A 15794-nucleotide genomic window follows, 5' to 3' on the forward strand; every position below is an offset into this window, starting at 1 on the left:
AAAGACTCTTGGCTGGCTACAAAAAGCAATTTACAAGCTGTGATACTTTCAAAAGGTGTTGCTTCTAGGCACTAACCATGCAGGGTGCCCAAAATTTAGCATTGACCCATTTGCCATTGTGCCATGTTCGTATCATATGTCCTTTCGGTAGTGTGCTGGCATTTAACGGCCGCACGGTCTGCACCAGTGATCTTCAAACCGGCTGTCTCTGACAGCTTCTGCTATAACTGCTTCTTCCGTCTCCATCTCTGCATACACAGCACAGCAAGCACAGTGTATGCAGTGGAGGCAGCAGTAGTACCATATCCTCTATGACTCACAAAGAAAGTGCATATACAAAAATGTCTTTGCATTAGAAAATTCTTAAATTGCCCTTAATTGTAACCTAAAATGTATTGTATTGATTGGAGCTTTTGTTCAAATATATGCGCACCACAGTTATTACAACATGAGAAAAATAAAAAGAGAAATTTCATTCAGAATAAAGTGCTGCGGTAGTAACACAAATACGAATTAATATTTATTTCACGTATAAGTAGATGTGTTTTTGTTGCACCACAGGATTTGGCCCAATGTGTGAATGAAGTAAAGAGAGATAATGAGACAATGAAGCAAATCATCAACTTCCAGTGTTGTATTGAAAATCTGGTATGTGTTTATGTAGCTACTGGGTCTCAGGACAACTGGCATTATGGGGTTAAATATAATGACTTAATAATACAAGGTGGAGATGACAAATGATTTGCCTAATTTTAAACAGCGTAAACCAAATTAGGCCGGTTTCACATTTGCGTTTCAGGGCGCAGCGACGGCCTGCGCACGGCCGCCGCAAGCCCCGCCCCCTGCCACGCCTCCGCCAGTAGCTCCGCCTATCAGCGCATGACGCTGCATGCGTCCTGCGTCCCCTATCTTTATCACTGGGGACACAGGCATTATGCTTTATGCGCATTATGCTTTTGGAGGCGCATGGGTCCTTTTGACGGTGCGCCGACCAGTGCCAAACGCAACCTGTTGCAATTTGGTTGCGCTCGGCGCACCGTCAAAAGGACGCATGCGCTGCCAAATGCATACTGCGCACGGCCTGCGTCCCCAGTAATAAAGATAGGGGACGCAGGACACATGCAGAGTCATGCGCCGATAGGTGGAGCTACCGGTGGAGGTGCGGCAGGGGGCGGGGCTTAGCGGCGGCCGTGCGCAGGCCGTCGCTGCGCCCTGAAACACAAATGTGAAACCGGCCTTAGACTAATGTTGCCTGCTCCTAATGATATTGACAGGTTCAGCTGACACTGCAATGTGTATGGGGGTCATTGGCCAACTGATTGTCAGGGACAAGTCGATTAGGGTTGTCTGATTCTGGTCTGCCAATCGCTTTGTTCTTCCGGAGATAAGCTGTTGCTAGACATGCTGGGCGATGGTTTACACATACGGTATGCATCTTATGACTGTAGTCTAGCTTTATACCACTTTTTGGTTGGATTACTTTTAGACTATTTGTTTGCGCCAAAATTTGATGGACAGCATTAATACATTTGGTAAATTTCCAAGTACATTTAGTCACACATCCTTTTATAGGCCGTTTATAAAAGTGTATAGCGAGGCGCAAAAAGTGTCCAAAAATCTGTTAATAAACGTGGAACACGGCATGGAATTCAGCCTCCATTTCCGATATAATTCTGATGCATTTTATTTAGTAAATTTCCCCTATAATGATTAGTCTGTAACAGGAAAGATGTATATCTTTGTACCATGTTAGCCAGTAGATAGAAAAATATTCTGAATTGAGCGTCGTCAGTGGTCTGTAACATATTTTCCTAGCATAAGCTTATTAATGGTAAAACACAGTGAATACTCTATGACACTGATTCACCAAGTATTGTGAAATTGTCATATAAAACTGCCAATAAATTCATCATTACGTACAAAACAAAGATGGAGTAAAGGAACACACCTCTTAATAAATTTGGGGCATGATACTCCAGCACATTGAACATCAAGACAGGCATGCAAAACACCAGTCTTGAAGAATCAGGGCCTATCTATGAATATGGCCTTAGACCTCCCTCAATAGGTGTTTAATGGTCATCAGCCAAAGCCACTTTGAACATCTATAGTGAACCGAAATGTATTCACCCCAGCTTCTCCGGTGCAATAATAGGGGAAAATAACTAATGCTGCACCTAGTGTTGACCTCACAGACCCGAGGGTTGTCAATCAAATCAATAACTAATTCATATAATACGTATTCCTAGAGTCACCATCTTAACTGGAATCTGCCAGTAGGATTTTGCTATTTAATCTGAGGACAGCATGAGGTAGGGCCTGAGACACAGAGTTCAGCGATGTGTCAATTATTAGGCTGTGTACTGTTGTCTCATTACAATGAAAGCTTTATCAGCAGGAGATGAACACTACAGGACTACAGCTGGCCTATATCCTGGTCCAACTTCACCTCCACCACTAATTGGCAGCTTACTGTCAATAGACAATTTACACGGAAAGGAGTGGTGTGGGCAGGGTTTGCTTTCTGAGCTTTCCTACATCTAAACACTTTTATTGTGTCACAACTGATACATCGCTTGAATCAGGGTCTCTTTTCCTGCATTATGCTGCTCTCAGATGATGGAGCAAAAACCTACTGACAGATTCCCCTTATCGGTTGTTTAACGCCATTGGTCAGGTGGTGTAGACCTGCGCTCAGAGTCCTGTTATTTGTTTTCACCAGTTTCAGTATCATAAACTGACTGTTTCTAAATCTAATCTCATTAATGTCTTCTCCCATTAGAATGAGTCTCTTGCTCAGTATGGAAGACCAAAAACTGATGGTGAGCTGAAAATCACTGCTGCAGAAAAGAAATCAAAACTAGACAGGTATATGATCCTTTCAACACGTCATGCAGGTCATTGATCGTAACATGTTATCATATGCTTTAAAGTATAAAACATTACATCATACTTTGAAATTATCAGTATTTCGGTATTTTTGTATTTCCATTAATGCAGGACATTTACGATGTCACGGGCATGAGGGGAGCAAGCCACTGCCAAACACATCTGATGGCGGCTTATCTTCTTGGAAATACAAGGATAGGGCAGCTGAAATTCACCTGCTTAGTTATTATCTCCCTCAAGATCTGCAGTCTTTGGAAAGTGGAGAGATCCCTGTACATGTTAAATGCTCATCAGGTCCCCCCCCAAAAAAGACACCTGCTTTGTATGGCCAGGTTATAAGAATATAATTAGACAAACTAAATATAAAGGGGACGTCCCATAAATAGCATATATTACCCATCCACTGTATAGGTAATAAAGAAACGATTGCTGATGATCCAACAGCTAGGACCATCACTGTTTACGAAACCAAGAGTCCTGAAGTATTCTGAGTGAATGGATCAGAAATAAGTATGCAATCACTCTGCCATTCGTAGGATTTGGGGGCATTTCAGCAATTGTAACTGTGGCGCTGGGTGGTTGCTGTGGGCAAGGTACCGGTACACTACATGGCTGGGTGTGTGGATTTTGCATACGGGGGCACTACACCCTTGCAGGCCACATGAGGCCAGTGACTTCAGCTGGCCAGGACCGGTCGTTACAGAGTTCATTGTAACAGACCACCACTTAAAAATAATCTGTGTTTTACTGAATCATAATGTGGATAGGAGTATCTACAGTGGATAGCAGGTACAATCTTCATGGACGTTTCTCTTAGCTCAAGGAACATCTTTGAACACATTGGTTCTTTCCTTCCTAAACTCACTTGTTTCCAGCTCATTTAGTCCCTCTGCCTTCACCACAGCCCAGCACAGAGCTTCAGGAGCTTCCCTTGTCCCCAAATAACAACACCACAGTCCAGTATGCAAGAATCCTGTACTTCAACCCACGGTTCCGCGTCCTTCTTCCCTTAGGGGAACTACTTATGCCACTATGGCATTTCCTTAACATTCCCTTCTTGATCTGAATGTTTACCTTGCTAAAATAAAAAGACTTATACTCACCTCTGGTTCCGACACCGTTCCAGAGGTGTAGGCACTCGCGTTCCCGGAGCTCACATGAGATTGTTATGTTACATGAGCCCTGCCCTCATTCAGCGCTGGCGTCACTGTCCCCTCCTTCGGACGTATTGGTAATCAAGGGTAAGTGAACTGCCAGCCGCAGCTCTGACTTCCACTTCACTACTTATACACCTGAGGGTGGTAACAGTGACGCCAATGCTGATTGGCTGCAGGGCTCACGTGGTGTAACAACAACACGTGAGCCCCGGGAACATGAGTTTCGACACCGCTGGAACGGCACTGACACCGGAAGTCAATATAAGTGTTTTTACTTTAACTGGACCAAACATTCAGATCAACAAGGGGTTATGATAGCAGTGGACAACCCCTTAAGATATTGAAGTATTTTTTATACACAGGATCAGTGTGTAATGAAGTATAGAAAAATCTAAATGCTGAACAGATAAAAAAAAAATTCTTGGTTAACCCTACATCATAAGTCATATAAGTCATGTTGTTCACTTGTGCTTATACCTTACCATGCAGTATGTATTCTATGTGCTTTTCAGATATGCTTTTCTTCTGGACCAGGCATTGCTTATCTGTAAAAGAAAGGGAGATTCGTATGACCTCAAAGAATTAATTAAGCTTCAAAATTATCAAATCCGTGATGATTCATGTGGAGAAAAAGATAATAGAAAGGTACAAAAATAACGAATAATGTTGAGCAATAAAGTCCGGTTTACTGAGCTAAAAGTGGAAACAATGTAAAGAAATGACTGGGTGAGAAAAATAGGACATATTTTTGTGACTTTACGTATAATTTATAAAAGTTAGTGAAATTTTTGTTCATGACAAGGGTACACCAAGAGCATGTGCTTTGTTTTACCAGTCATATTGTGCTGACAGACTCCATTAAAAAGGAACCTGTCAGGTGCCCCAAACCCTCCAACCCTGCAGCATTATTTAAATCCATGTTTTAAATAAGTATTTACAAGCTTTGTTTTTCTTAGCTATTTAGTCCTTTCCCCTAAAGACATGATAACATGATTTGCAAGCGCAGAGGTCATTGCCAATACCCTGCAAATCTCGCGCATGCACGCGGCTTCATTCAGCAATATCATGATGCCCCTGAAGCCGGGTCTACACTTCCCGGCTTCAGCGGCACAGTGTGCATGACTGAGAGTGCACAAGATGTACGTGAGCCATCTTCTGCACTTTCGGTCATGCACAGACATGCCTGAAGGAAGCCGAGTGCAGGCAAAGTTTGCAGAGAGCTGGTGATGACGCCGGCTTTCTGTAAATCACGTTATCACACCCACATGGGAATGATAGCATGCAAAGAGGGTCGACTAGTCTGGGGAAACATTTGCCCCATCGACCAGTCAAAGGCCTAATTAGCATAAGAAAAACGGAGCTTGTTAATACTTTTTTTAAACATGGATTTAAGTGTCTGACATTATAAAGGGCTGGTTAGGCAGGCAATTTAATGTGCTTGAGCATATCCGGTCTACCATCTGACAAGCCTTGTTTCATTATGAGGTCTCACTATCCAATTGCCTTTACCATCCATACCATGCAGTCATTCATTTACCTTCTGTTATCTTTCAGTGGTCGCATATGTTTTATCTGATTGATTCTCGTGGATCTCACGGATATGAGCTTTACTTCAAGACGCGGGAACTGAAGAAGAAGTGGATGGAACAGTTTGAAATGGCTCTGTGAGTGACTGATACCGCTCTGGCAAAAACTAAGAGACCACTTCCAAATGCTCCGTTTGTCTGATGTTTTTCTTTATAGATATATTTTTGAGTAAAATGTAAATTGTTCTTTTAGTCTACATATTTCCAAGCAATACATTTTGTTGTTTTTTTTTCTGAAAAGGAGAAATGGTCAAAATTAAAAATATAAAAATAGTGCTTTCAGACTTTCAGACCTCAAATAATGCAAAGAAAACAAGTTCATAATCATTTAGAAAAAGCAATACTAATGTTTTAACTCAGGAAGAGTTCAAAAATCAATATTTTGTGGAATAACCGTGATTTTTAAAACAGTTTTCATGCGTCTTGGCATGCTTGCCACCAGTCTTTCACACTGCTTCTGGCGCAAAAATTTAAGCAGTTCTTCTTTGTTTGATGGCTTGTGACTATCCATCTTCCTCTTGATTACATTCCAGGGGTTTTCAATGGAGTTCAGGTCTGGAGAATGGGCTGCCCATGACAGGGTTTTGATGTGGTGGTCTCTTAATTTTTGCCAGAGCTGTATATTTCTAAATGACTCAGGACAAGCACGATTACATTGTCATATATACAATGCCTTGAAGAAATATTCATACCTCATGAACATTTCCACATTTTTTTCACATTACGCTCACAAACTTACCGTAAATGTTTTTTATTTGGATTTTATGTGATTTACCAACCCAAAGTGGCAAGCATTTTTTAAGTTTAAAGGAAATTATACATTTTTTCTAATTATTTCAAAAATATAAATCTGAAAATTGTGAAGTGCATTTGTATGCAGCCCCACTGAGTCAATACTTTGTAGGACAATCTTTCACTGCAATTATTGCTGCAAGTCTTTTCAGGTATGTATCTTCCAGCTTTGAAAATCTAGAGGCTGTCATTTTTATCAATTCGTCTTTGCAATCTAGCTCTAGCCCAGTGAGATTGGATGGAGAGCCTCTGTGAACAGCATTATTCAATTCTTCCCACAGATTCTCAGTGGGATGTAGACCTGGACTTTGGGCAATTCAAACACATGAATGTGCCTTGATTAATTCAAAACTATTCCATTGTAGCTCTGGCATAATGTTTAGTGTTGTTGTCCTGCTGCAAAGTGAACCTACACTCCAATCTTAAGTGTTTTGTAGCTGCTAGCAGGATTTCTTCAAGGATTGCCCTGTATTGAGCTCCATCTTCCCAACAACTCTAACCAGCTTCCTTGTCCCAGCTGAAGAAAAGCATCCCCACAGCATGATGCTGCCACCACCATGTTTGACGTTGGAGATGTTTTCAGTGTGATGTGTAGTGCAAGTTTTCTACCACACATAGTGTTTTGCATTTAGCCCAAAAAGTTCTTCTTTGGTCTCATCTAACCATGGCCCCATCTTCCACATGCTAGCTGTCTCAAATACATAGATTTTTGCAAACTGTAAGCAAGACTTCTTATCGCTTACCTTTAAAAATCACATTCTTCTTGCCATTCTTCAATAAAGGACAGATTTCTGGAGTATACAACTAAGGCCGAAGTCACACATGCTGCGATTGGCACCGACCTGTATGGTGTGTCCCTAAGTTTTCATTATGTTGTTTGATCCCTAATGTTCTCAAATAAGCCTCTGATACCTTCACTGAACGGCTGTAGTTATACTGAGAATAACGTAAGCACAGGTGGACTCAATTTACTAATTATGTGACTTCTGGAAGCAACTTTTCAGTCAAGATTTTATTTAGGGGCATCAGACTACAGGGGGCTGAATATGAATGCACTCCACAATTTTCAGCTTTAGATTTTTAAACAAATTAGAAAAGCATGTATCATTTCCTTTACACTTCACGATCGCGGATGCAGCGTGGCTTACAGCCAATGCTCCCGTGTCATCGAGCTATAACGATGACAGGGTATGTGTCCCAGGTGATCGTGGAATGTGGACCCACTGGACCACAGGGGGGACCCGGACCTACCCGGACTAGGGAAGGGAAGCGACCGGGGTCTGTGGCAGCTGAGCTTGTGGACAAAATGGCCATATGCAGGACTAAAAGACACCGCACAACTTCAGGAATGAAGAAAAATGAAGTTTACTGAAATAAGGCAAAAACATAAAAACACCAGGTTCTGGAATATGCACATCATAAAGGAAGCCCATCTCGGGTTGACAGGCGAAGCAGGAGGTCATCATGGGTTGATGCAGTCCAGGATTGTTTGGCACGGGCTTACTAGGGGGGACCGCACATGCGGGTGGTCATGCAGTGCAGTGGAACTACGCACATATGTATGGCTACGGGAGTAGCACAGGCGCAGCAGGAGAACATCAAACGCCGACCTCAGGCGGACTTAAGATGATGGCAGAGGTCATCATGGGTAAATGCAATCCAGGGTTAACTGGCTCAGGCATACTAGGAGGGCCTCTCTCTCAGACCTCAGGCGTAGCACCGGCACAGCGGGAGATCATCAGACACCAACCTCAGGCAGCCTCCAGGCTATGGTCGGAGCCATCACGGGTAAGACCCCAGGGAACCGGCAGGACATCAGAACAAGGCTGGTCATCAGGAACACGGATTGGACATCAGGAACACGGAGTGGACATCAGGAACACGGAGTGGACATCAGGAACACGGAGTGGACATCAGGAACACGGAGTGGACATCAGGAACATGGAGTGGACCTCTGGAACACGGCGTCGACATCAGGAACTCGGAGTGGAGTCCAGGAACAGGGAGTGGACCTCTGAAACACGGAGTGGACATCAGGAACACGGAGTGGACATCAGGAACACGGAGTGGACCTCTGGAACACGGAGTGGACATCAGGAACACGGACTGGACAACAGGACATCAGGAGGACATCAGGACATCTGGTGGACTTAAGGACATCTGGTGGACACCAGGACATCGCACATCAGAAGAGGTCGTCAGACACCTGACATCAGGACATCTGGTGGACATCTGGACATCTGGCAGCGACTTAGAAAGGAACTCAAGTGGTCTGGTGCAAACCCTGCAGGGTTGGACTGGAACCGGCAGTGAATTGCACCAAATCCCCAGCTGAGCACAGAGTAGCAGAAACTGAGCGGACACACTGGACTCCTACTTCCTAGATGAGCCCAGGTTAGATCACAGAAAGTCAGGTAGCAAAGAGTCACAGTCTCTGGGCATATTGTTCAAGACACGGAAGGACCTCAGGAACATCACACAGCGAACACAGTTCAGACAGGGTCAGGTAAAGGAGCAGATCCAAGATTCAGGAAACAGCACACAACATACACAGGCCTGGATATGCAGCCTCCAGGAAGGGCGATCTGGGTATTTCTGCCCCCAGAGCAGGCAGAGAAGCAAGACACAATTCAGACAGGCCTGGATATGCAGCCTCCAGGAAAGGCGATCTGGGTATTATGCCCCCAGAGCAGGCCGAGATACAAGACACAGTTCACAGAGAGACAAAGAGCAATAGCTCCCCCAGAACTGAACAGAATCAGAGCAGGAGCAGAACACAAACTCACATGGCAAGGTTCAGGAACTCAATGCGAAGCTCTGGCAACGCCCCAAAGGGGTAGGGACCTTTATATAGGAGCTGCCACACAGCCATAGGCTGGAGCAGCAATTGTAGCACACACCCATTCCTGATAAAAGGAAGGAAGGTGTGGCCGCGCGCACCCTAAGCAAAGCCAAGCATAATCAGCAATGCAAAGGGCACCTGACAGGAGCTGAAGCGTGAACACACGTGGTAAGTTACGCAGAATGCAGCAGACCTATTAAACCGCGGGTGGCTGCCAGGGACCGCACGTGCGGGTGGTCATGCAGGGCAGCGGAACCACGCACGCATGTACGGCTACGCAGCGGAGCCGGGCACTGAGCAGCATACACAGATAACTGACAACAGCATTCCAGCTCATTAGAGGGAAAAGAGCGAAAGGTTAAAGCAGAGATGCAGAGTAACGCTGTGAAACAAGGTCCAAACACAGGGGCGTTACAACTTGCTACATTGTGTTGTATATCACATAAAATCTCTAAAAAATAAATTTAAGTTTGTGGGTGTAACGCGCAAAAATGTGGAAAAGTTCATGGCGTAGGAATACTTTTTCAAGGCAATGTATATACAAATTAGCTAAGTGTACAAAATCCTAGTATGCAAACTGCATACTCAACAGGATAAATGCAGGACTACAACACATCAAAATTTTAAAATATGCTGTATCTACAGTGTTATTAATCAAAACCCATTAAATACTTTAGATTCATATACATGCACTTTTCAACACTAAAATTGCAACACCAAGAAGGAAAAGATGCCTGTGTCACGCTGCAGCTATGCAGGTAACTGCAACCTCCACCAGATGGCAATAGAGTGGAAGGATAGTAGCAAGTCTGCAAGAGCACCAGGTGGCAGCAGAATAGTGAAACAAGCCGAGTAAAAACCTAGATCGTCACGCAGTACAAAGGGGAAAAACAAGCACAGAGTCAGTGGAGAGCCAAAGGGTCAGGGGCCAGAGGCAACGTCAAGTCAGAGTCAAAGCCGAGTCAAACACCGCGAAATCCAAAAGCAATCAGGAAACACTAAGACAGGACGGGCAGAGAGGGAGGAACAGATATGGGCAAGGTCAGAAAGCACAGCAGGACAAATCAGGGTACTACCAGAGTCAGATACTCACGCCGTAGGCAGAAAATATAACTGACATGGCCTGCAGGACGCAGCCGGAAGAAATAGCAAACCTGAACCCAAAATGAGGCCAGGCAAAGTTAACCCTTGGTATGATCAGCCCGGGAAAAGGGCAGACAGGACTCAAAACCCGGACTGGATTATGACAGTACCCTCCTCTCAAGGGGGGCCACCGGACCCCCAGGTAATCCAGGATAACGTGCATGAAACACCCGAACCAGACGATCAGCACGGAACACGCCGGAACCCAAGATTGCTCCTCAGAACTGTAACCCCTCTAATGGACCAAGTACTGAAGCGAACTGCGAACCCTCCGAGAATCGACAATTCATTCATCTTCATACTTAGTCTGACCATCCACCGAGACAGGAGGCAGAGGAGGTGGAGACCCAGCAGAGGAAGGTACACATAGCTTAAGAAGGGACTTATGGAATACATTGGGGATCCGAAGCGATGGAGGTAAGCGTAAATGGAAGGCAACTGGGTTGGCAACCACAATGATCTAGTAAGGACCAATAAACTTAGGACCCAGCTTAACGGAAGGAACCTTCAGACGTTCTTGGTAGACAACCAGACCTTGTCTCTAACCAGCAACTTAGGTCCCACAGATCATCGCTTATCAGCAAAATGTTTTTGTTTGCCCTGATCCACCTCAATGCTCCTCTGAACCTCCCTCCACACCTCTTCCAACCTTTGAACCGCCAAATCAGTCCTTCGACACCCCGAATCCAGCCTGGAAAATTCACCAAAATGGGGGTGAAAACCATAATTACAGAAAAGCAGAGAAGTACCAGTGGACTGATTAACCCGATTATTGAATGCGAATTTAGCCACCGGCAGTTAGGAGCACCAATCATCTTGCCGAGATGTGGCAAGACACTGCAAAATTTGTTCAAGTGACTGGTTGGTTCTCTTCGTTTGCCCGTTGGTTTCAGGATGGTAGACCGAGGAGAAGTTCAAATCACTACCTAGTCTCTTACAGAATTCCCTCCAGATCTTGGACGCAAATTGTACCCCTCTATCAGACACCAAATTTAGAGGCACACCATGCAACCGCACAACATGCTCAATAAATAACTTGGATAAAGTTTCCGCATTAGGTAATCCTGCCAACGGTATAAAATGCGCCTGTTTACTAAATCTGTCAACCACTAACCAGACCACAGTTTTGTCATTGGAAGGAGGGAGATTAGTGATGAAATCCATGGCAAATGAGTCCAAGGTCTATCCGGAATTGGCAATGGCACCAATTCCCCGGCCGGCCGGTTAAGGAAGCTTTTAGCACAGGCACAAGTATCACAAGCAGACACAAATCTGGCAATGTCAGAAGATATGGAGGACAACTAGAACAGTCTAGCAATAGCTCTCTGGGTAGCCGAGACCCTTGGATGCCCACTGAGAGCAGAATCATGAAACTCACGGAGAACCCTAAACCGATACTGAACAGGGATGAAGAGCTTATTCTCCGGCAATGACGGAGGAGCAAGAGACTGAGCTTCACGAATCTCCTGCTCCAACTCGGAGGACACCCCAGCAACGACCACCCCGTGCTGAAGAATGGAAGGGAGAGGTTCGGGAGGTGACACCGGTTCCCAACTGCGAGACAAGGCATTGGCCTTGACATTCTTGGAACCAGGCCGAAAGGTGATTGGAAAATGGAACTGTGAAAAAAAAAAAGCGACCCCCTCGCCTGCCTAGGAGTTAGGCGTTTAGCCGACTCGATGTAGGACAGGTTCTTGTGGTCCGTAATCACCGTAATCCGATGAACAGCCCCCTCCAAAAAGTGCCTCTATTCTTCAAAAGCCAGTTTTATGTCTAATAACTCCCAATACCCGACATCATAATTTCTCTCTACAGGAGAAAATTTCTTGGAGAAAAACGCATAAGGTCTCAAGTTAGTCAAAGTGGCGGGTCCCTGAGATAACACTACCCCTACTCCCACCTCTGATGCGTCTACCTCAACAATGAATGGTTCAGACGGATCGGGCTGGACCAACACAGGAACAGGCATAAAACATTTTTTCAATGAAGAAAATGCTGCACGTGCCAAGACTTACCAGTTTTTAAGATCAACGCCCTTATGAGTGAGATCAGTGAGAGGCTTGACCACCTGAGAAAACCCTTTAATAAATCTCCGATAATTCGCAAACCCCAAAATGCGCTGAAGACCTCTCAGATATTTCGGCGCACCTAATCAACAATGGCCTGAACCTTTCCATGGTCCATGTGAAACCCTTTAGCTGACAGAATGACCCGAAGAAAGGGCAGCTCTTGGACAAAAAATACACACTTCTCAGGTTTAGCAAACAGCAAATTCTCCGATGACCTCTGGAGAACTGCACACAGATTACCCAAGTGAGATTCCTTGTCAGATGAAAACACCAGGATGTCATCTAAATATATCACCACAAAATGCCTGATGAAGTCGAATAAAACATTATTAATGAAATCCTGAAACACTGCTGGCACATTGGTGAGACCAAAGGGCATAACCAGATTTTCAAACAAACCCTCAGAGGTGAGAAATGCCATTTTCCACTCATCCCCTTCCCGAATACGAATAAGATTATATACTTCCCTGAGGTCTAACTTGGAAAACCACTTAGCCCCAGAAAATTGGTTGAAAAGATCAGGGTTGAGCGGGAGAGGGTAAGTATTTCTCATGGCAATCTTATTAAGTTCACGAAAATCGAGGTATGGGTGCTAACCACCATCTTTTTTCTTAACAAAAAAAATCCAGCAGCCATAGGAGAGACAGCGGGACGGATGTGTCCTTTATGTAAACTTTCAGAGACATACTCTTTCATAGCGGAACGTTCTGGGCCAGAAACATTGTACAGATGGGCGTTGGGCAATTTAGCACCTGGAACGAGATTGATAGCGCAATCATAGGAGCGATGTGGTGGTAAAACCTCAGCCTCTTTTTTCGGAAAACACGTCCTTAAAATTCTTCAAGTACTCCGGAATACCCTCAAGATTAACGGACGACATCATTACAATAGAAAGACAACCTGTAGAACAATTAGGCCCCGATTTTACAATATCCCAAGATTCCCGGTCAATAACAGGATTATGTAACCGTACCCAGGGGAATCTCAACACGAGCCCCGCTGGAAGATTGTCCAGAACATAACATGAGATGCGTTCCTGATGCAAGGAACCCACCTTGAAGAGGAAGTCCTCCAAAACAAATTTAACAATGCTCTTAACCAGCGGAGTCTTATGAATAGCAATGATATGAATTGGTGTTTCAAGCCTAACTGTCCCTATCTGACACTTAGATACCAAGCGTGAGTCAATGAAGTTCATGGATGACCCACAGTCCACGAAAGCTGAGGTGGGTGTGAAACAATCCCCATAACAAAGTTCCACCTCAAGCAACATTTTTTGACAGGAGTAGAAAGGTACCTGAGAGTCTGGGTGACCTCCTTGATGATCACCCAGACTCGGCAGCTTGTCAGTCGAAGGGCAAGAGGGGCCATCCTTTTTCCAATGTCCAGGATCTCCACAGTAAAAACACAATCTCCCCTCTCATCGTCACCTCTTCTCCTTCTCCTTCAAGTTGGTGGCCCCTACCTCCATAGGTTCAGTATAGGGTGCCACATCGGAATTAGCTGGACGTAAAGGAGTCTCTTGTTGCATTATGCCTCTCTCCCGCAACCTCCGATCCATATGAATGGCCTGAGTCATAGCCTCCTCCAAGGAGCTGGGTGGCGGATGGAGAGCCAAAGTGTACGTAAGATGATCTGACAGTCCTCTACTGAACTGACATCTAAGTGCAGAGTCGTTCCAGGTAACTTCGGTGGCCCACCGCCTGAACTCAGAGCAAAACCATTCAGTGGTGCGTTTACCCTGGAAGAGACCCATGATAGTGTCCTCCTCTGCAACCTTGGCCCAGTCTGGTTCATCAAAAATCAGTCCTAAGGCCTCAAAGAACCTATCCAGACACACGTTCAGTGGCAGTAGCAGGTAACGAAAAAGCCCAAGGCTGGGGACCCTCCTGGAGTAACAAAATAATTATCCTCAACCGTTTACTCTTATCCCTAGAGGATCGGGGTCTCAGGGAGCAAGGCAACTTTCAATGCTCCCTGAATGTACAGAACTTCTCCTTCTCTCCGAAAAAGTATCTGGAAGCCTGACCGTAGGTTAAGGAGCATGAAACGAGACATCTATGGGGTCTGAGTGCCTACAGACAGATTGGGAAATAGAACCCTGAACAGACCTAACCGTCTCAGAGAGCTCCTTTTGAAGCCGACTATGAGAAGTGGCCAGGGCTCTATGTTCAACAGACATATCCTGCATCATGTGAGTCAGGCTAGATATCTGATCTGCCAGCTTGTGAAGCGGATCCATAGAGAGGAGTAAAGAAAAAAAACTGTCAATGTTCAGTTATAATGTCACGCTGCAGCTATGCAGGTAACTGCAAACTCCACCAGATGGTAATAGAGTGGAAGGATAGTAACAAGTCTGCAAGAGCAGACCTGCAGTGCTGCATCGAAGCCACCACCAGGTGGCAGCAGAATAGTCAAACAAGCCGAGTAAAAACCTAGACCGTCACGCAGTACAAAGGGGAAAATCAAGCTCAGAGTCAGTGGAGAGCCAAAGGGTCAATACCAGCCAAAAGGCAGAAGTATCAAGGACTCGAGGCTACGTCACGTCAGAGTCAAAGCCTAGTCAAACACCACGAAATCCAAAAGAAATCAGGAAACACTAAGACGAGACTGGCAGAGAGGGAGGAACAGACACGGGCAAGTTCAGAAAGCGCAGCAAGACAAATCAGGGTACTACCAGAGTCAGATACTCACGCCGTAGGCAGAAAATATAATTGACATGGCTTGCAGGATGCAGCAGGAAAAAATAGCAAGCATGAACCAAAAATGAGGCCAGGCAAAGTTAACCCTTGACATGATCAGCACGGGAAAAGGGCAGACAGGATGTAAAACCTGGACTGGATCATGACAGCCTAATTATGGAAACCAGAGCATTGATAGACGTTAATTATATACAAATGAAGGTGGAAACAAAATTTTCAATACATCTTGATTTATTCAGTATCAAGTATGAGCACCATGTGCAGAAATACAAGTACTTACAAGCCTTGGCATGTTATCAGTGAGGTTATTACTGGTTGTCTCAGTTGAGTGCTCTGAATGTGAATGCACTTTGGCAAACAAATCATCACGATCTACTGCTGGCAGCACTCTTTGCAATTTGCGACCAATCACGTCCCAGATATGCTCAATAGTAGGCAATTACAGAGATCCTGCAGGCAATGGTAGCAGATTTATTCCATGCAGGCTTTTCACAATTGCATAAGCAGCATGCAGCTTGTTGGGGTCACATTAAAAAAAAAACCGGCTCTTTGGACACTTTGGAGAAATAGCCATATTACTGGTTCCATGACCAATTCAGTGTGACATGGAGCTA

General features: G+C 44.8%; 1 protein-coding gene across 3 annotated transcripts in view; it reads left to right on the forward strand.

Annotated features, from left to right (window-relative positions):
* VAV1 (vav guanine nucleotide exchange factor 1) overlaps window positions 1-15794 on the forward strand; it is a 171443-nt gene that overhangs the window by 118544 nt on the left and 37105 nt on the right. For all 3 annotated transcript variants that reach the window (XM_073552033.1, XM_073552034.1, XM_073552035.1), the window contains exons 12-15: window positions 562-648; window positions 2783-2868; window positions 4559-4691; window positions 5601-5710. In XM_073552033.1, coding sequence (XP_073408134.1) covers window positions 562-648; window positions 2783-2868; window positions 4559-4691; window positions 5601-5710 — 416 coding nt within the window. The remainder of the gene's footprint in view (window positions 1-561; window positions 649-2782; window positions 2869-4558; window positions 4692-5600; window positions 5711-15794) is intronic.

The sequence above is a fragment of the Dendrobates tinctorius genome, unplaced genomic scaffold (genome assembly GCF_039654945.1).
Source record: "Dendrobates tinctorius isolate UK_male_01 unplaced genomic scaffold, ASM3965494v1 ptg000183l, whole genome shotgun sequence".
In the NCBI taxonomy this organism is placed as follows: domain Eukaryota; kingdom Metazoa; phylum Chordata; class Amphibia; order Anura; family Dendrobatidae; genus Dendrobates; species Dendrobates tinctorius.